At 47.6% G+C, this 19,597-nt stretch overlaps 2 protein-coding genes across 2 annotated transcripts in view; both read left to right on the top strand.

The window, feature by feature from the left end:
* Positions 1-880: 880 nt before the first annotated feature.
* Positions 881-8,414, top strand: LOC115618942 (cleavage and polyadenylation specificity factor subunit 5-like). The gene is made up of 7 exons (XM_030510916.1): positions 881-1,059; positions 3,073-3,273; positions 4,475-4,538; positions 5,818-5,907; positions 6,438-6,513; positions 6,880-6,994; positions 8,135-8,414. Exons 1-7 carry the CDS (start codon positions 944-946, stop codon positions 8,154-8,156), a joined length of 684 nt encoding a protein of 227 aa, XP_030366776.1. The 5' UTR covers positions 881-943; the 3' UTR covers positions 8,157-8,414.
* A 2,184-nt stretch (positions 8,415-10,598) lies between these two features.
* The window catches only part of LOC115618943 (E3 ubiquitin-protein ligase AMFR-like), a 68,120-nt gene continuing 59,121 nt past the window's right edge, over positions 10,599-19,597 (top strand). The window contains exons 1-2 of the mRNA XM_030510917.1: positions 10,599-10,820; positions 12,259-12,351. Coding sequence (XP_030366777.1) covers positions 10,599-10,820; positions 12,259-12,351 — 315 coding nt within the window. The remainder of the gene's footprint in view (positions 10,821-12,258; positions 12,352-19,597) is intronic.

Raw genomic sequence — 19,597 nt, 5'->3', positions numbered from 1 at the left:
ATTTGCAAGATTAACTTCTATGGGACCACACTGCAATTGGCAGATTAGCCCACCCTGAAGGTACAGGCAGTTTTAATTCATCCCCTGCCCCTCCCTGGTTGTCCCTGTGTTCAAGGCCAGGTTGGACAGGACTTGGAGCAACCTAGTCTAGTGGAAGGTGTCCCTGCCCATGGCAGGGAGTTGGAACTGAATGAGCTTTAAGGTCCCTTCCAACCCAAACCAGTCTGCAAGTCTTTAATTCCCCATCCGGAGCCGGCAAGGCCCCGAGCCGACGCTTTACCTCAGCGCCGCGACGTTGCGGCTCCGCCCTTCCCCCAGCTCCTCGGAATGCGGCGGCCTATTGGAAAAGAAAGGATAGGGGTTAGCGCTGCCCAGCTCGTCCCGGCGCGGCCCGGGGCCCACCTGCCACAGCAAGAGAAGTTCGTTGCGTCGCCCATGGAAGCCGAGGCCCAGCAGTTCGTCGCGCAGCGCCTCCACGAAGGCCGTGCCCGCCAGGAAGTCGAGGATGACGCCGTGCCGGAAGGGAGCTGGCTCCACCGCCACCGCCTCTGCAGCAGGGGAAGCGCCACCAGTGAGGAGAGGAGACAAAGGTCAGGGCGGGTGGTGTCGGGTCAAACTGTACCGTGTCGGAGCGGCTCCTCGCGGGCCCAGGCCTCCGCCGCCCGCTCCCACAGTGCCACGTCACTGAGCTCGGCGCACATCTCCCGTTTCCTGCACTTCTTCCCCAGTGCCCCGCTTGGCGCCCATGGTCGCAGCCCTGACCCTGCACCGCGACTCCTAGCAACCCTCGCGCTGCCCGCTGACCTAACCGCACCGCACGAAAGCAGGGCGGCTCCTTTCTATGGTCGCGGCGGAAGTTCCGATGTGGCGGCGTGCGAAAGGGAGCGCGGCTTGACTGGAGGCTGACGGCGATCGCCTCTGAGTACCGATCGCTCCCGCTGCCATGTCCGTGGTGCCGCCCAACCGTTCGCAGACTGGTTGGCCCCGCGGGGTGAACCAGTTCGGGAACAAGTACATCCAGCAGACGAAGCTGCTCACGCTGGAGAGGACCATCAACCTGTGAGTGCCACTCGGGCCTCCCCGCGCCCGTCCTGTTCTGTTAGCCAGCTCTTCTCCGCTCCTGCCACTGGGAGGTTTCTGCTCAGCGCCCGCCGTGCAAGGGCCGCCCGGGGGGACCCTGGTCCTCAGGGGGCTGAGGGGAAAGCGGCGCGGCGCCTGTGGCTGATGCTGGGGCGGGCAGCGACCGGGGGAGTGCGGAGCGATTAGCAACAGAAACAGTGCCTGGCCCGGGCAGTGCAGGCCCCGAGCACTGCAGCCCACAGCGTTTCTGCGCGGGGAACTCGAGCACCAACCGCCCGCGGGGCTCGGGGGAGTGGGCTCGGCCCGGTGGGGTTTGGGCTAGCTCCGTACGGGCGGTAGGACGGGGTTAGGCACAGCCGGTGTTTGCCCAGTGGCTGCGGCTGGCATTTAAATTCAGAGCGGTTCCTACCAAATAAAACTTCTGTCCTAGATACAGGCTATTTGCTAATAACTATTTGCACGATATGAGAAGCCACACACGTTATCTTCCTCAGTAAGTTCTGATGGATGTGTTCTTTGTGAACTACATCTCTCCAGTTGCAGAATCAGCAAATGTTAACTGTAAGTCACCGTTTGATTTTAGCTATTAATTGCAGACTCATTTTTTTTGTATAGCTGACTTTATTCACAGTTAGAGTCTTGAAGTTCAAATATGAACATCAGAGACTCAATGTTTTTATAGTGTTTCTAAAGAAAAGACTCAGCAAGAAGCTGCGTTATCAGTGTCACTTATTTTTAAGTATAGGCTAAGGGTTTTGATGTGCAGACTAATGTACCCACTTTGGAGCATGGATTAGCATAGATTTTTAATTAATAAAGCTGTTTGTGTATCTAAAACTGTGAATTAATGGAAAAAGAAATGTAAATGGTTCTAAGCTATAAGTGAAAGTGGGGGACTTGCTAGTGGATGAATCTCTGTTTAGGAAGCCATTTGTGTGTGTGAGAAAGGGCTCTAACAGCTGCAGCTGGCTTGTGATTTTGCCACTAAGACATTAGGGAAATTTGGAGGAGGGGAAGTGTATGCTACTTAACTTTAACATGATTAAGTATTGGGGAAAGAATACGCCACAAGATGCATCTCAAGGAAAACATTCCCCATGAAATTGGTCATTTATTCTGTTAATTCAGTTGCTGTATGCCACAAGTTGATAAAAGCATGGTGATAACTGCTCTGCCCAGAACCCCGTTTCCTCTCTCTTTCTGACTTAGCTGGATGATCCTGTCTTCCCTTCAGGCCTCATGCTACCAGATCTCTGTGTTACTTGGATTTTTGTGTACAATAACATTCTCCTGTTGCCCTCTGTGCTCTCTAGGACTGACCAATCTCTTGCCTAACTTTTCCTTTGTTTACTGGCTCTTTTCAGTCCCTCTTCCCTGGAGAAATCACTCAACTTTCCGCTGTACTGTCAGGAGAGAATGCAGAAGCCCAGCAGAGTGATCTGCTCAAACTCTTGATCTTACCCCTGGCCCTGCACGTAGAGACTCAGCATTTGTCCTCTTCTGTGATCCAGATGTCTGATTTCCCACTTCAAAACAACCCCACTTCTAACAGTTTAGTCCTCAAGCTCTTCATTACTTCTGCAGAAAAAACCCCAACCCAACTTGCTGTCCTGTGCAGCTTGCTTCCTTCCCAGCAGAGCTTTTCTCTCCTGTCCCTTTCCCAGCTCCTCTCAGAGCCTCAGCTGCCTTTTCTCTGCAGTGTGGAGATCGAAGACGGTGGCTGTTGACTAATAGTTGCTGCTGGTTCTCCTGGGCTTCTTTCCTTCTGAATCAGCACCACACTAGCATGTCCATCAGCAGGATGTTCTGTGCTTTCATGTACCATGGTGCAGATCTTCCTGTGGTAGCGGCCCCGTAAGTCACAAACAAGAACTCACCCAGCGCTGTTCATTCCATCGAGCACAGGAGGTTCTGCCTCAGGGGAGATGTTGTGTCACAGTGATTTAAATTTAGATTTCTTGTCATGCAGTAACTCTTTTTCCCTCCTTGCAGGTATCCACTGACAAATTACACATTTGGTACAAAGGAACCCCTGTATGAGAAGGACAGCTCCGTGGCAGCTCGGTTTCAGCGCATGAGGGAAGAGTTTGACAAGATTGGCATGAGACGGACGGTGGAAGGGGTTCTGATTGTCCATGAGCACAGGCTGCCCCACGTGCTGTTACTGCAGCTGGGGACAACTTTTTTCAAGCTGTAAGTGTCTGTTTCTTGAATGTAACTTTTAGTTTTAACTTTATTATTACAGACCACTAAACATGGAGGCTAGAGGTTAAAGTGTGGCTGACTGACAGATGTTTTAAATGTGATTCATTTCTTGCAGAGATATAGTCTGGAAAAACTTTCTTTAACAATGGGGTTTTCATCTAAAGTGTATTTGTGTGACTCTGCTCATGAGTGGGGTGATGTCATTTGGAACCAACCAGAAATCTTAGTTATGGTGTGTTACTATGGTAAAATCCTGTGTTGTACTGACATTGTGAAAGCTGCTATGCTTAAATATGCTTATGCTATGGCTGCAAAAATGGTAACGTGGGGCTGAAGAAACAAACCCCAGTAAATGCAGAATGATAGCTGTTTACAAACTACTGGGGGAGCTGGGGACAGCAAGAAAGGTTGGTGTCTAAATGTGAGAAAATGGCTTCAGTTCATCTCAGTTATCACTGCCAGAGTAAAATGTTACTGTTTAGATCGTATGGTTGTAGTGATGGTGGTGTTTTCCTGCTTGTGCTTTTGCTTTGATATTTTTAACATTTATATTGTTTGTTCTCAATTTTGTGCATGTGCATGTGGCATGTAATTTTATATCCAGATTCTTTCTTAACATCTTGATTTGGGGGATGTTTGTGGACAAAATAGGCTAGACTAAAGTTTTGCAAAACTCTATAACGATGAAAATGTGTTTTTAGGGTTTTGGTTTGGGTTTTTCTTTTTTTTTTTTTTTCTTCATTAACCTTGCATCAAATGCAGGGTGGTTCCCCACCAGACTTTTATTTTCCACTTCCTGTGTGCATCAGGGAGTGCTGTTTCTGAGATAAGAACAAATACAGTCAGTATTTACAACTCTTTCTTCAACTTCTGGTGCTTACATGTTATTGTTAAAACTTTACCTTTAAGTGTCACAGTTGTTGTGTATATTGTTACACTTTGTCTTGCTGAAGATGAAGCATTTTATAGTTACTTTTTAGGGGCCATACAGTGGCCATTTTAGTCAGGGCTTTGGTGAAAGTTATCCTACTGTCTTCAAATTCAGCAAAGTTGGATTTGGAACTTCTGACTTAAGGGGCCTTGAGTGAATTTGTAACTCCCTGCCTGGAAGCACATCCAGTCTTACCTGTGAAAGTCGGTAAATGTGATAAACCGTAACTTTAGCTTTCATCCTTATTTATTTTGACAGACCTGGTGGTGAACTCAATCCAGGAGAAGATGAGGTAGAAGGGCTCAAACGCTTAATGACAGAGGTCTGTTTTCTTTCATTATGTTGCTATTCCAGAATGTTGGATTATTTTAGAGTCCAAAGCATTTGTCTTCTTTCCGCTTCTGTTACTTTGATGCTTTTGTGATGCTCACAGGTAGCTAACAAATAAAGCAATGAGTTTGCATTTATCTGCATTCCAAGCATCACAGAGTGGTCTGATGGCTGACCTCCCACCTGCTCAAGTCCCATCTTTGTTTGCAGCTTCGCTTTTTGGCTGGCTTCAGGCAAACAAGCGTGCAGATGAGCAGTAAAATATGTTGTGGAGCACAACTGATGAGGACTTGCCTTTGAGATAGCTTTCCCAAGGCACCAATTAACCTTCTGTGCTCTCAAAGTAGCCTCAGTTAATTCTGTCTGGTAGTGTAACAATGCGTTTCATTCTTCCTGTTGGCCTGATGGGGCTCTGTTCAGATGAATCCTAGAATACTAGAATGGTTTGGGTTGGAAAGGACTTTAAGATCATCCAATTCCAACCCCCTACCATAGGCAGGGACACCTTCCACTAGACCGGGTTGCTCAAGGCCCCATCCAACCTGGCCTTGAACACTGCCAGGGATGAAGCATTCACAACTTATTTGGGCAGCCTATTCCAGTGCCTCACCATTTGCACAGTAAAGGATTTCTTCCATATATCTAACCTAAATCTCTCCTGTTTAAGTTTGAACTCATTACCCCTTGTCCTATTGCTACAGTCCTTGATGAAGAGTCCCTCTCCAGCATCCTCGTAGGCCCCCTTCAGATACTGGAAGGCTGCTACGAGGTCTCCACGCAGCTTCTCTTCTCCAGGCTGAACAGCCCCAACTTTCTCAGCCTGTCTTCATACGGGAGGTGCTCCAACCCCCAGATCATCCTCGTGGCCCTCCTCTGGACTTGCTCCAACAGCTCCATGTCCTTGTTATGCTAGGAACACCAGAACTGCACACAGTACTCCCAGTGAGGTCTCACGAGAGCAGCATAGAGGGGCAGAATCCCCTCCCTAGACCTGCTTGTCACACTGCTGGGGGTGCAGCCCAGGACACGGTTGGCGAACATAGCATGGAATTTGAAATACTCTCTAAAGTGTCGTTGTCATTGAAGCTTTTACTAAAAAATGTCACTTTATACAAAAATACTCTCAAATTCTGTTAAAAGCTGTTCCAGAGCAGTTTCAAATGACATCGGATCCTTATTCCAGCAAATCTTCATGCTTCCAGTATGTTTTTTTCTAAAAAAAATTTGACTGGGGGTAGTTAGAGTTTTGACTGTAACTGGATTTTTGGTAGATACTGGGTCGTCAGGATGGTGTTCAGCAAGACTGGGTGATTGATGACTGCATTGGTAACTGGTGGAGACCGAACTTTGAACCTCCACAGGTGAGTACTCACATTGACTTTCATCATCTTCAGCCAAGTATTGATTGTGCTTCCAAAAGCCTTCAACTTACCAGTTGGGCTTTTTGAGTTCCCACTGCATGAGCAATTAGTTTTTTTGGTTTTTACCTGTTAAATCTCCTTTGCATGCCATGTAAATTCCCATTGTAGCCACAATGCTGTGTATGGAACAAATGCCCTGAGAATAAATTAGTCTCATTGCACTATTTCTAAATGCTTTAATATTGAAAATACTTGCTCAGTTTGCTGTTACACGTTTCTGTCTTGCTGGGTTGTTTTAACTGCTCATGAGTAATGGTGCCTCTTTAGATCCTGTCAATAGCTGTGACAGCAACAGCATTCCCTTCCAAGTACTTTCTTATAAAAGTGTTTTTTGTTATTTGATGCCATGAAAGAACAATGTATGACACGTTGAAAGCTTGCACAGTGCTTGGTAATTTGTAAAGTAGCACTTAACATTGCACAGTATTTTCAAAGCTCTGCACAACCAATTTTTGTCGATTTTCTTTCAGTATCCCTATATCCCAGCTCATATTACAAAACCAAAAGAACACAAAAAGCTTTTCTTGGTCCAGCTTCAAGAAAAAGGTGAGTGTTTGTTTGCAGCAAAGGATTGTATTTTTAACAATGTCTAAATGCTTGCATGTCACACAAGGAAAGGCAGTGGCAAGTTTGTGTTCATATGCTTGCAGTTTTTCACAGTTAATCACTAAAACAGTTCAATGCTGGTATCAGTTTTGAAGGTGGGTGATCTTTGGAACATGAGTTCCTAGTAAATTCTCATTCCTGCTGTAGATACAGCATGCGAACCCCATATTTAACTAGAAAAGGAATAAACCTGCTGTAGTGCTATAGGTAGTGACCTTGTTTTGAGGTGGGGAGGGAAGGGGGTGGTGATCTCTTGGCTGAATGTGTGGCGGTTTTTCTCATTAATCAACTTTTATTTGGTTTTAGCTTTGTTTGCAGTCCCCAAAAATTACAAGTTGGTTGCCGCACCGTTGTTTGAGCTCTATGACAATGCACCAGGATATGGACCCATTATTTCCAGCCTTCCTCAACTTTTGAGCAGGTATATTATGATTTATTTGTATTTGGGTTCTTGGGAACGCATTTGCTGTGGGACACCACAGAAACTGACTTGAAAAAGGTTGCAGCTTAGAATGTACCTCAGACAAGGTGTAATGGACAATTTAGAGGCACTGATCACAACTTGCTGGCATCAAAGTCCTATCTAGCAGGTTGTAGCAAGGGAAAATGTGAAAGATGGTGAGGATGAAGCTGTGCATAGGCTAAGGAACAGCTCCTTGTATGCATTAGGGACAGCGTGAGAGTAAAAGCCAAGATGTGTGTTTGAAGCCCTCAGGTGTGCATGTTATCACAGCTTCATGCTGGTTAAATGTGGTGGGTTTTTATAGACAACATCTTTATATCACAAGTATCTGTAAGGACAGCTGTATTTTTTTTCCTTCCTTTTCCCAAAGTACACGCTCTCTGGCTTTCTTACCTGAACATGGCTTGCACCTTGGGTCTCCAGAGCTCACTAGTCTCACTAGTTTCTGTTACTTCAGCAAATGTTCAGGAGCTCCAGGCATCCCACAGCCTGTCAGCTGTTACTTGGGGAAGCAGTTCTGCCATCCACCTACTTTAATGAAGACAGTCTGTTAGCAGAATGGGGGTTTTCTCTATATAGCCCCAATTTTGGCAGTTGTAGCTATGGAGGCTATTCTGCAGCCAGCTGCCAGTGTGGTACCAGACCCATCCCAAGGGATGGACATCTGGAAGCTGAGATGGATGCTTGCTCTCATGGTGGGAATGCTTATTGTTGGGGAACTTAGTTGAGAAGAATTAGCTCTGCTGTTGGGTATGTCCATATGTCACCCCTGGAGTATAGAAGGTTGGCCCTGGCAGCCAAAACATGGCAAAACAGTTGCTGATGATGGGGGAATGTAACTCTCACTGGTATTTTCATGTCTATAAAGCTCTGTTAAGAGTTGAAATATTAATTAGTTCTTGGGCAACCTTAATGGCAATGCTAACGTAGGATTGGCTGTTAAAAATTATGCTTCCTGCTCTACCATAAAACTGTCTTATTAAAAAACACACTTTTGTTCTGTCAGATGGAGGCTTATCAAGCACAGAAATGAAATGTTTGCTTATTCATTCCAAAATATCACTTAGTGAGGAATTTTTCACATCCTTTTAATTTTAGGTTCAACTTTATTTACAACTGAGGTCCTGTATACCTGAAGAGTCTGAGAGAAGCAGCCGTCTCTGTGAGCACAGCTTTAAAATGTAGAGAAAAAAACACAGGGTTTTTTATGTCATTCTTTCCCTGAAGGCTACTAAACTTTCCATGGTGTGAATAGAGAAGTGAATCACAACTGTTTAAGTAATGGGATGGCAATGTGTTATCAGTGTTTTAATCACTTTTCATTGTAATTTTTTTTTTTTTTTTTTTTGGTACAACATTAAACAAAATGGTTAAGATTGCCTTCGGTTTGTAGTTTTCTTTCTTTCTTTTTTGCTTTAGTTTTCTCCTAATTTTAAGTACATATTTTAAACTTTACTACTTCAGGTGTGCAGAAGATCTTGTAAACAAGAGGAGGACCTAAACATTCAGGGACTATTCAGATGTGCTGATCTGCATCCCTGAGCAGGGAATTAGTCTGAGGGAGAAATTAAACAGTAAAAGTAGGTGCAATATAATTTTGAGTTTTAGCTTAGAGAACAGAATTGCTGTTTTGAGGGAGTATGAGTATTTAAAGGCAGGTGTAGCCTTTGTTCAAAGCTTGCCAGAACTGATCTAGAAGCATTATTGCTTGTACAGGGCTTAGAGGAGATGAAACATGTATCTTCTCCTGCTGTGCCTCCTTAAGAAAATAACAACCCAACAAACTGTTGAACTGGCCTGAGATCCAGTTAAAATACTGGGAGTGAAATTAATTTTATTTATTTTTCTATAGCTACAAACAGAATTTGGGTGATGTTGAAATGTTTTGCTGATACCATATGCAAGTGGCTCCACATTATGCCGAGCTGTCAGACCAGTGTGCTGTGTCATCCTGGAAGAGATGCCCAGACCTCTGCTATTTCTCAACATTTCAGTCTCAGGTTGCAAATACCAACCTTTATAGTTTTGTTTTTTTTACTGTGCTTGGCTAAATATCAATTCCAGTTGGATGTGTCGCTTCCTAATGCCTCCAGCCTTCCACGGTTTTGCTTAATAACTCTTTTAAAGACTTGTTTCCAAATTCTGCCTCAGGTCAGAAGATGCACTGTTGCTTGTATGCTGTCCTCTTTTACAGAGGCATTGTTGGAGAGCACGTGCTGCCAAGAGAATTGAAACTTGCCATGGGGCTTGGTTCTGTTGCTGGTAATGCTGATAAGCCATGTACAGAACAATTGCAAGAGCTTGGTGCTTCAGCCAAATTGAAGCTGTGCAGTACAGGATTGATACTGGAAAAAAATACTGGAAAATGTAGTGGTGGGACTGTTCACTTCAGTCTTATGGATGGAACATCCAACCTAGATGTATGGTTAGCAGAATATATGGTTTCTTAGGCTGCTGCCACATGGGGAAAATAAAGCTAGTGGGGGAGTGTAGAACACAACAGCTTTTGCATGGAGCAGGGAGGAAGGGAAGGTGGAGGTTTGGAAGTCAGATGCTATGAGAACAAGCTGCACAGCACTGCTTTCAAGGCCTGGCATTTAACAGCCTGTCATGGTTTAAGCCCAGCCAGTAACTCAGAACCACACAGCCGCTTGCTCACTCCCTGCCTTCCCCCCCCCCCCAGAGGGATGGGGAGGAGAATCGAAAGAATGTAAATCCCACAGGTTGAGATAAGAGCAGCCCAGTAACTAAGGTACCATACAAAACTACTACTGCTACCACCAATAATAATAATGATAAGGGAAATAACAAGGGGAGAGGATAGAATTGCTCACCACCTGCCAACTGATACCCAGCCCAACCTGAGCAGTGATCTGGGCCTTCTGGGCAACTCCCCCCAGTTTATATACTGGGCATGACTTGCCATTGTATGGAATATCCCTTTGGCCAGTTTGGGTCAGGTGTTGTGTCCCTGCTTCCTCCCGGCTTCTTGTGCCCCTCCTCACTGGCAGAGCATGGGACTAAAAGTCCTTGATCGGAGTAAACATTACTTAACATGCCGATGTTTTTAGTTGTTGCCATCAGCGTTGTTCTCAGGCTAAAGTCAAAAACACAGCACTGCACCAGCTACTAGGAAGGAGAAAAATGACTGCTACAGCTGAACCCAGGACACAGCTCCCCCCTCATCTTCCCTTGTGTGCTAGTTTGAGAAACCACAATTAGTTCCACGCGGCCTGTACAGGAGCGCTGCAAGCGCAGCCTCCACTCCCTGCCTCCAGGTTTTATGGATATCGAGGGAGATCTGTTCTCTTCCCCCCTCCTCGCCCCGGCTGGTCGTGTGGAGGCCGCCCCAGGGGCGGGGCCGGGTCCCGGGGAAGCACCACCCCGGCCGTGACTCAGCGTGCTAGGCCTTGTCTGTGACGGGGTGGTTGTGGCGTGCTGGGCCGGGGGGTTCGGGTCCGTTCCCTTCCCCGGCCGCGGGGAGGGGTGGCGGTGGGGTGGGACACGGCATTAGGCCGCAGGAGCCGAGGCAGCGCGGCTGGGCGGCGGCGAGGGCTCTGCGATGCCGCTTTTGTTCCTGGAGCGCTTCCCCTGGCCTAGTCTCCGCACCTATACGGCGCTTAGCGCCGTGGCCCTGCTGGGCACTGGCCTCAGCGCCTACCGCGCTCTCAGCCAGGCCCCCGGCGGGGCTGCGGGCATTAAATCGGCCGAGCCCTTGCGCCGCGGCGGGCCGCGGGCCCTGGATGTAGTCTACTACTTGCTGTCGGACAGCCTCTGCATCTGGGTGAGCTCGGGACGGGCGGGTGGCGGTGGGGCCTGCGGGCCCGGGCGGCACTGTGGGCCCCGTGGCCTGCAGAGAGGCCTCTGCCGGCTCCTCAGCACGGCGGGCGGGCGGGACGTCTCGTTATTCTTGTTCGGAAGTTGCGCCCGGTATAACGAGGGGACTCAGCGGGGCGCGGAGGGGGTGCTGCCGGGCCGGCTGCCCGCTCTGGTCCGGGATGCGCCCCTGCACTCCCCGGGCCGCTACCGCCTCCCTCCCGTGGCCGAATGATGGGGTTGCGTTAGAGCTGAGCGCCCTGAAGGTCCAGCCCGGTGCTGGTGCCCATTCCCCTTCGCCATAGGCGGGTTTGGGGTGAAGCTCTCGGCAGTGGGTGCCCGGTGAGTGCTGCCTCAAGCATTGCGTGTCCCCTCAGCTGGAGATCTGTGGAGGAGACCACCGGGTGTTCAATTTTAAAACAACGTTTAAAGTCATGCCAGTGAGAGGAAGCATTCTCACCATTTAAGAAAATAAAATAATTTTGTGTAGCTATTTAAACCTAAACCTGGCAACAGTATATGATTCTTGGCTCACTAATTTCCATAGTTTAAATAAAGGCTCATCAAAGGGATATCAGAAACCCAGCTGAGCTGCTGCTGTTGAGCTTTGCCTCATTCAAAGGTGGTGTTAGTTGGACATCTCCTTTACAACATGCTTGCTTGACTGAGGCACTGGGTTTTGAATATACCAAGCACATTCAGCCTGTTGAAACTTTGTCTCAGGACCTTAAATTAAGAGCCCTGGAAAAGTTTACTGTATGTCCTTTAGAAATGACAGGGTGAGGCTGCTTCTTCATCCCCCCCCTCCCCCCTTTCAGTATTCTGCATAGGTCAAAAGTTAATTACAAGTGTCTTTGTCAGATGTGAGAAGCAGTTTTCCCAGGCCTGTATATTATGTTCCTTGCTGTTTTGCTTTAAAGCAGTTTCCCAAGCAGGATTAAAGCAGTGTTGTTACAGGAGGGGTAATGCTTCTAATCCTTCTAGACAATGTCTGAATCTGGTTCCTGTAGCAACAGATTCAAACTGTAGTTTTCTTATCTGTCCTGTGTTAAACAAAATGAGCACCTCTGGGATCTGTAAGTTTTGTCCCCATTTTTCCTTGGTGCTAAAATTTGCTGATCTGTATAAAACAATTTATCGTGAAGAGGTAGGTTAGTTCGTTGGCTATACCGGTGTATCAAAATGACCATGTCAGTATTTCTAGAAAAGAAAGTTAAGTGACTTATTAGCTACTGTATGTGTCTTGGAATCAGCCAGGCTTAAATTTCAGCCCTCTCAAAAAAAAGACAACCAATACTGTTCTGTGAACAATAGCAGGTTTTATTAGACTCGTTCATTCTCCTTCTCTCCCTTTCCTTCTAAATAGAGCAAAAGTATTTGTCGCTGACTGCTCGCTTTCTTTCCAGGTACTAGTGAACACTGCCTGCTGTTTTCTGATGTTGGTGGCTAAGTTCATCCAGTGTATGGTGTTCGGTCCTCTCCGTGTCAGTGAGAGACAGGTAAGACTGCAATGTGTTGCCTCAGATATTGTGTTTCGTTATTTCTTGGTGTGTGACTGGTGTCTGTACATTTCCGTATGGAATTGCTGAAAGTACACATGAAAAGTAAATTTCAGGACAACATAAAGTTAAATCTCACCATCTGGTTAGCTACTATATTCACAGCGACAAGCTTCCAGTTTATTTCTTGTCTTGGTTTCAGCTGTAACAGTTAGGGTTTTTTTTTTCCTTCCTAGTAGCTGGTGCAGTGCTGTGTTTTGGCTTCAGTCTGGGAACAGTGCTGATAACACACTGATATTTTTAGTTGTTGCTAAGTAATGTTTACTCTGATCAAGGACTTTTCAGTCTCTCATCCTCTGCCAGTGAGGAGGGGCACAAGAAGCCGGGAGGAAGCAGAGACAGGACACCTGACCCAAACTAGCCAAAGGGGTATTCCATACCACAGCACATCATGCCCAGTATAGAAACTGGAGAGAGTTACCGATTGCTGCTCGGGTCAGGCTGGGTATCGGTCGGTGAGTGGTGAGCAATCGTATTGTGCATCACTTGGGTTTATTGTTTGTGGGTTTTTTTTTTTTCCTTTCCCCTTTTAGCTTTATATTCTCTCCCCTTGTTATTTCCCTTATCATTATTATTATTAGTAGTAGTATGTCCTGGGTTCAGCTATAGCAGTCATTTTTCTCCTTCTTAGTAGCTAGTGCAGTGCTGTGTTTTTTAACTTTCAGCCTGGGAACAACACTGATAACACTGATGTTTTTAGTTGTTGCTAAGTAATGTTTATTCCAACCAAGGACTTTCTCAGTCTCGTGCTTTGCCAGGGAGGAGGGGAAGCCGGGAGGAAGCAGAGACAGGACACCTGACCCCAACTAGCCAAAGGGGTATTCCATACCACAGCACGTCATGCCCAGTATATAAACCGGGGGGAGGTACCCGGAAGGCCCAGATCACTGCTTGGGTCGGGCTGGGTATCGGTCGGCGGGTGGTGAGCAATTGTATCCTCTCCACTTGTTATTTCACTAATCATTATTATCATTGGTGGTAGCAGTAGTGGTTTTGTATTATACCTTAGTTGCGGGACTGCTCTTATCTCAACCCGTGGGAGTTACATTCTTTTGATTCTCCTCCGCATCCCTCCGGGAGCGGGGGGAGGAAGGGGGGGAGTGAGCGAGCGGCTGTGTGGTTCTGAGTTACCGGCTGGGCTCAAACCATGACAGTTCTTTTTGGCGCCCAACGTGGGGCTCGAAAGGTTGAGATAACGACAGATCTGACCAGAGTGTGTTTAATCATATTTGTGATAAGCATTCATTGTTACTACTCGTCACAATGGTGATTATTTGGCTCTCAGACTTGTTGCGCTTGATCTCAGGGTTTCAGCATGTTGTACCTTACTTAAAGCCACTATTTGCTGTTTTAGTGTTTATTGGCTGGGGGGCCTGGGCTAAGGTTCTTGTTTCACTGTACTTCATGGTAATGACTTGTAATACAATAGACTCATTGATCATGAAACTGGTCTGGTTTGTGCTTCCAGCGTGGCCATCACCTCTATATATTGGGAGGTATATAATGAAATATTTTAGCAATTGCATATCTTTTTTTTTCTCCTCGGGGGGTAAACTTACGAAGGAGGCATTCTCTTTCACCCCCCATTCCCCCACCAGCCTATTTGCAACAGCAGTTGAGAGTTCTGAAGGTATTGGATGGCCTTTGAATACCCTTGAAACCTGCCTGCTGATTGTGCTGGGGATCAGCATGTTGGCAAACATACGGAGTGTGTTTTACCCATGGCCATCCCGTCGTAGGAACATCGTATTTCGTTTAATCTCAAAAGTTCAGCAGTATCAGGTTCGAATCTGGTCTAGGATTAGACGACGATATAGGAGGACCACCAAGAGATTTTCCCTGAGGCTGGACAGTTATGAGTGGCAGGGTGTGTGGGATAGTATGGGCAAGTAACTAGGCCAGTGGGCCCCTCCAGTGCTTTGGAACTTCACCCCTGAACAAGTGCAACATCCGGAAAAGCAAGTAAAACACTTAAACGAGGTGTGCTGTCGTCCTGGTTATACCAGAGAGGGACAAATCATGGCAACGTGCTGGGGCTTGGCCTACGCCTACAGAGCCCTGCTCAACACTATCCAGCACCTTCAAAGGGAAAAAAATGTCTCTGGATCTGATGGCAAAGCAACAGACAACGCAGCTATGCCAACTACAAGCACAGCAGCTACTCAGACCCTGACCGCAACAGACAACACAGCTACTCCAAGTACGGCAGCTACATCAACCCCAGTGACAAGCACAACAGCTACTCAAACCCTGACCACAACAGACAACGCAGCTACTCCAACTTCAAATACAGCAGCTACACCAACCCCAGTGACAAGCACAGTAGCTACTCAAACCCCGACAGCAACAGACAATGCAGCTGTTGGTGTTACTCAACTCCCAAGCACAACAGCTGCACCAACCCCAGCAATAGACATTGCAACCACTCCAGTCCTAGTGGCAGACACTGCAGCCACTCCAACCACAGTGACAAACACTGCAGCTAAACCAAATGGCCAGTTTGTGACAATGTCTGTTGCCCCTGTAAGCAAAAGCAGACGAGAGGCGCAAAGAGCAACCCGCGAAGCGAAGAAAGATGAAGACCCAATGCCATTACTACATGCAACAGCATCTGAACAAGAGTTACTACTACGTGGGTCAGAGGAAGAGGAAGAAGAAGAAGAGGTCACTTCTCGACCCCGGGCCTCAACCGAACTGCGGAATATGCGAAAAGATTTCACCCGTCTTCCAGGGGAGCACATTGTCACCTGGTTGCTCCGATGCTGGGACAATGGGGCCGACGGTCACGAACTAGAAGGGAGGGAAGCCAAGCAGCTGGGATCACTTGCTAAGGAAGGAGGAATTGATAAAGCGATTGCAAGAGAGAAGCGAGCCCTCAGCCTTTGGAGGCGGCTGTTGGCAGCTGTGAAGGAAAGGTTTCCCTACAAAGACGATGTTAGGAGTCCCTCAGCCAACTGGACCACGATAGAGAAAGGCATCCAGTCCCTGAGGGAATCAGCCATTATAGAGATGATCTATCGTAGGCCGGATGCCAGGAACACATCCGTAGATCCAGATGAAGTCGAATGTACACGACCCATGTGGCGGAAACTTACACGGAGTGCACCATCATCATATGCCCACACATTGGCATCAATGACCTGGAATGACGGAATATCACCAACAGTGGATTGCCTGATTCGTCAACTCTGAGAGTTCAAAGACAATCTCACCCCTTCCATCATTTCAGCTGTGGAAAAACTGTCCCAGGAGTTCAAACAATTGAGAGACGATTTATCCGATCTATCCAGCTCCCCACTCGTACCAACCCATGTCTCAGCTATTAACAGAAGGCGCCCTACTGCTCGAGAAAGAAAATATAGGAGGTGCATGCCACGGGCCACCCTATGGTTTTACCTGCGGGATCACGGAGAAGATATGAGAAAGTGGGATGGAAAACCTACTTCAGCTCTGGAGCAACTGGTGCGTGAACTGAAGAGGAGAACAATGGTCAAGGATGATCCTCCCAGGAAAGCTGCTGCTCCAGTCTCTGGTGAGCAGTTTCCCAGATGGAGTGGAAGAGCTGATTTTACTCCAGCTCCTGTGATAAGGAATACTAATCCCTTTCTACAAGACATAAGTGGAGAATTTTATGATCACTATTAGAGGGGCCCTGCCTCCAGCCAGGTGGAGGAGAGGGATAATCGGATTTACTGGACTGTGTGGATCAGATGGCCTGGCACATCAGTCCCACAGAAGTATAAGGTCTAGTAGATACCGGTGCACAGTGTACCCTGATGCCATCAAGGTATCAAGGGGTGAAACCCATTTATATTTCTGGAGGGACAGGAGGATCCCAAGCGTTAACTATGCTGGAAGCTGAAATCAGCCTGACTGGGAGGAAGTGGCAAAAGCCCCCCATTGTGACTGGTCCAGGGGCTCCATGCATCCTTGGCATAGACTATCTCAGGAGAGGGTACTTCAAAGACCCAAAAGGGTATAGATGGGCTTTTGGTATCGCTGCCTTGGAGACAGAGGAAATTAAGCAGCTGTCCACCTTACCCGGTCTCTCAGAGGATCCTTCTGTTGTGGGGTTGCTGAAGGTCGAAGAACAACAAGTGCCAATTGCGACCACAACAGTGCACCGGCGGCAATATCGCACCAACCGAGACTCCTTGATTCCCATCCATAAGCTGATCCGTAGACTGGAGAGCCAAGGAGTGATCAGCAGGACCTGCTCACCCTTTAATAGCCCCATATGGCCAGTGCAAAAGTCTAATGGAGAGTGGAGATTAACAGTAGACTATCGTGGCCTGAACGAAGTCACACCACCATTGAGTGCTGCCGTACCGGACATGCTAGAACTTCATTATGAACTGGAGTCAAAAGCAGCCAAGTGGTATGCCACAATTGACATTGCCAATGCATTTTTCTCAATCCCTTTGGCAGCAGAATGCAGGCCACAGTTTGCTTTCACTTGGAGAGGCATCCAGTACACTTGGAACCGACTGCCCCGGGGGTGGAAACACAGCCCTACCATCTGCCATGGATTGATCCAGACTGCACTGGAACAGGGGCAAGCTCCAGAACACCTGCAGTACATTGATGACATCATCTTGTGGGGTGATACAGCAGAAGAAGTTTTTGAGAAAGGGAGGAAGATAATCCAAATCCTGCTGAAGGCCAGTTTTGCCATAAAACGGAATAAGGTCAAGGGACCTGCACAGGAGATTGAATTTTTGGGAATAAAATGGCAAGATGGACATCGCCAGATGCCCACAGACGTGATCAACAAGATAACAGCAATGTCTCCACCAACTAACAAGAAAGAAACACAAGCTTTCTTAGGTGTTGTGGGGTTCTGGAGAATGCACATCCCAAATTACAGTCTGATTGTAAGCCCTCTCTACCATGTGACCCGGAAGAAGAATGATTTCAAATGGGGCCCTGAGCAACAACAAGCCTTTGAACAAATTAAACGAGAAATAGTTCATGCAGTAGCCCTTGGACCAGTCCAGACTGGGCAAGATGTGAAAAATGTGCTCTATACCGCAGCTGGGGAGAATGGTCCTACCTGGAGCCTCTGGCAGAAAGCTCCAGGGGAGACTCGAGGTCGACCCCTCGGCTTTTGAAGTCGGGGATATAAAGCATCCGAGGCCAGCTATACTCCCACTGAAAAAGAGATACTGGCAGCCTATGAAGGGGTTCGAGCTGCCTCAGAAGTGATCGGAACTGAAGCGCAGCTCCTCCTGGCACCCCGGTTGCCTGTGCTGGGCTGGATGTTCAAAGGCAGGGTCTCCTCTACACATCATGCAACTGATGCTACATGGAGTAAGTGGGCCGCACTAATTACACAACGAGCTCGAATAGGAAATCCCAGTCGTCCAGGAATTCTAGAAGTCATCATGGACTGGCCAGAGGGCAAAGATTTTGGGATGTCACCAGAAGAGGAGGTGATGCGTGCTGAAGAGGCCCCACCATATAATGAACTGTCAGTGAGTGAAAAGCAATATGCCTTGTTTACTGATGGGTCCTGCCCTATTGTGGGAAAGCATTGGAGATGGAAGGCAGCTGTGTGGAGTCCCCTGGGACAAGTTGCAGAAACTGCTGAAGGAGAGGGTGAATAGAGTCAGTTTGCAGAGGTGAAAGCCATCCAGCTTGCCTTGGACATTACCGAATGACAAAAAATGGCCAGTACTTGATCTCTATACTGACTCATGGATGGTGGCAAATGCCCTGTGGGGGTGGTTGCAGCAATGGAAGCAGAGCAACTGGCAACGCAGAAGTAAACCCATCTGGGCTGCTGCATTGTGGCAAGATATTGCTGCCCGGGTGCAGAACCTGGTGGTGAAGGTACTCCACGTAGATGCTCATGTACCCAAGAGTCGGGCCACTGAGGAACACCAGAATAACCAGCAAGTGGATAAAGCTGCTAAGATTAAAGTGGCTTAGATGGACTTAGACTGGCAACATAAGGGTGAATTATTTTTAGCCCTGTGGGCCCATGACACCTCAGGCCATCAAGGCAGAGATGCAACATATAGATGGGCTCGTGATCGAGGGGTGGACTTAACAATGGACACTATTGCCCAGGTTATTCACGAATGTGAAACATGTGCTGCAATTAAGCAAGCCAAGCAGTTAAAGCCTCTCTGGTATGGAGGACTATGGCTGAAGTACAAGTATGGGGAGGCCTGGCAGATTGACTATATCACACTCCCACCGACCCGCCAAGGCAAGCGCTATGTGCTTACCATGGTGGAAGCAACCACCGGCTGGCTGGAAACATACGCTGTGTCCCCCGCCACTGCCCGGAACACTATCCTGGGCCTTGAGAAACAAGTCCTGTGGCGACACGGCACCCCAGAGAGAATTGAGTCAGACAATGGGACTCATTTCCGGAACAACCTTATAGACACTTGGGCCAAAGAGCATGGCATTGAGTGGGTATACCACATCCCCTACCATGCACCAGCCTCTGGGAAAATCGAAGGGTACAATGGGCTGTTAAAAACTCCACTGAGAGCAATGGGTGGTGGGACTTTCAAACACTGGGATACACATTTACCAAAAGCCACCTGGTTGGTCAACACTAGGGGATCTGCCAACAGGGCTGGCCCAGCCCAATCAGAACTTTTACCTACTGTAGAGGGGGATAAAGTTCTTGTGGCGCACATAAAGAATTTGCTGGGGAAGACAGTCTGGGTTATTCCTGCTTCAGGGAAAGGCAAACCCACTCGTGGGGTTGCTTTTGCTCAGGGACCTGGATATACTTGGTGGGTAATGCGGGAAGATGGCAAAGTCCGATGTGTACCTCAAGGGGATTTGATTTTGGGGTAAAACAGCCAATGAACTCAATTGTACGCTGTTGCCTGCTCTATAACACTTTTATAGCCCACCAGCTAGATATCTTCAGGTCGCCAGCAATTGATCCTGACTTCCCTCCGATCATCACCTCAACAAAGAATGACTTTTGAGGAAACCAGACGAGCTCAGCAGTGACCAGACGAGTTTGGCGGTATCATCAGCAGGCAACAACCCTACATACCGTCCCTCCTGCCCTGAAAGACTGTTACAAGAGATGGAGCCTGACATCATGGACTGGATGAGTTCAGCAATTTCATAGGGATTGGTCCATGGATTAGGGAATGATATCTTTCTCTGTGTGTGGGTGTGTATATATGTGTATATATGGGACAGGGGTGAT

Source organism: Strigops habroptila, chromosome W (genome assembly GCF_004027225.2).
Source record: "Strigops habroptila isolate Jane chromosome W, bStrHab1.2.pri, whole genome shotgun sequence".
Taxonomy (NCBI): Eukaryota; Metazoa; Chordata; class Aves; order Psittaciformes; family Psittacidae; genus Strigops; species Strigops habroptila.
Note: the sequence above shows the minus strand (reverse complement) of the source record. Positions and strands in the feature narration are given on the sequence as shown.

Bases quoted from the DNA above. Each gene is read 5' to 3' on its own strand.
- LOC115618942 (XM_030510916.1), top strand. From the start codon at position 944: ATGTCCGTGGTGCCGCCCAACCGTTCGCAGACTGGTTGGCCCCGCGGG. The intron at 1,060-3,072 runs GTGAGTGCCACT...CCCTCCTTGCAG, and splicing joins CTGGAGAGGACCATCAACCT to GTATCCACTGACAAATTACA. The intron at 5,908-6,437 runs GTGAGTACTCAC...ATTTTCTTTCAG, and splicing joins CGAACTTTGAACCTCCACAG to TATCCCTATATCCCAGCTCA.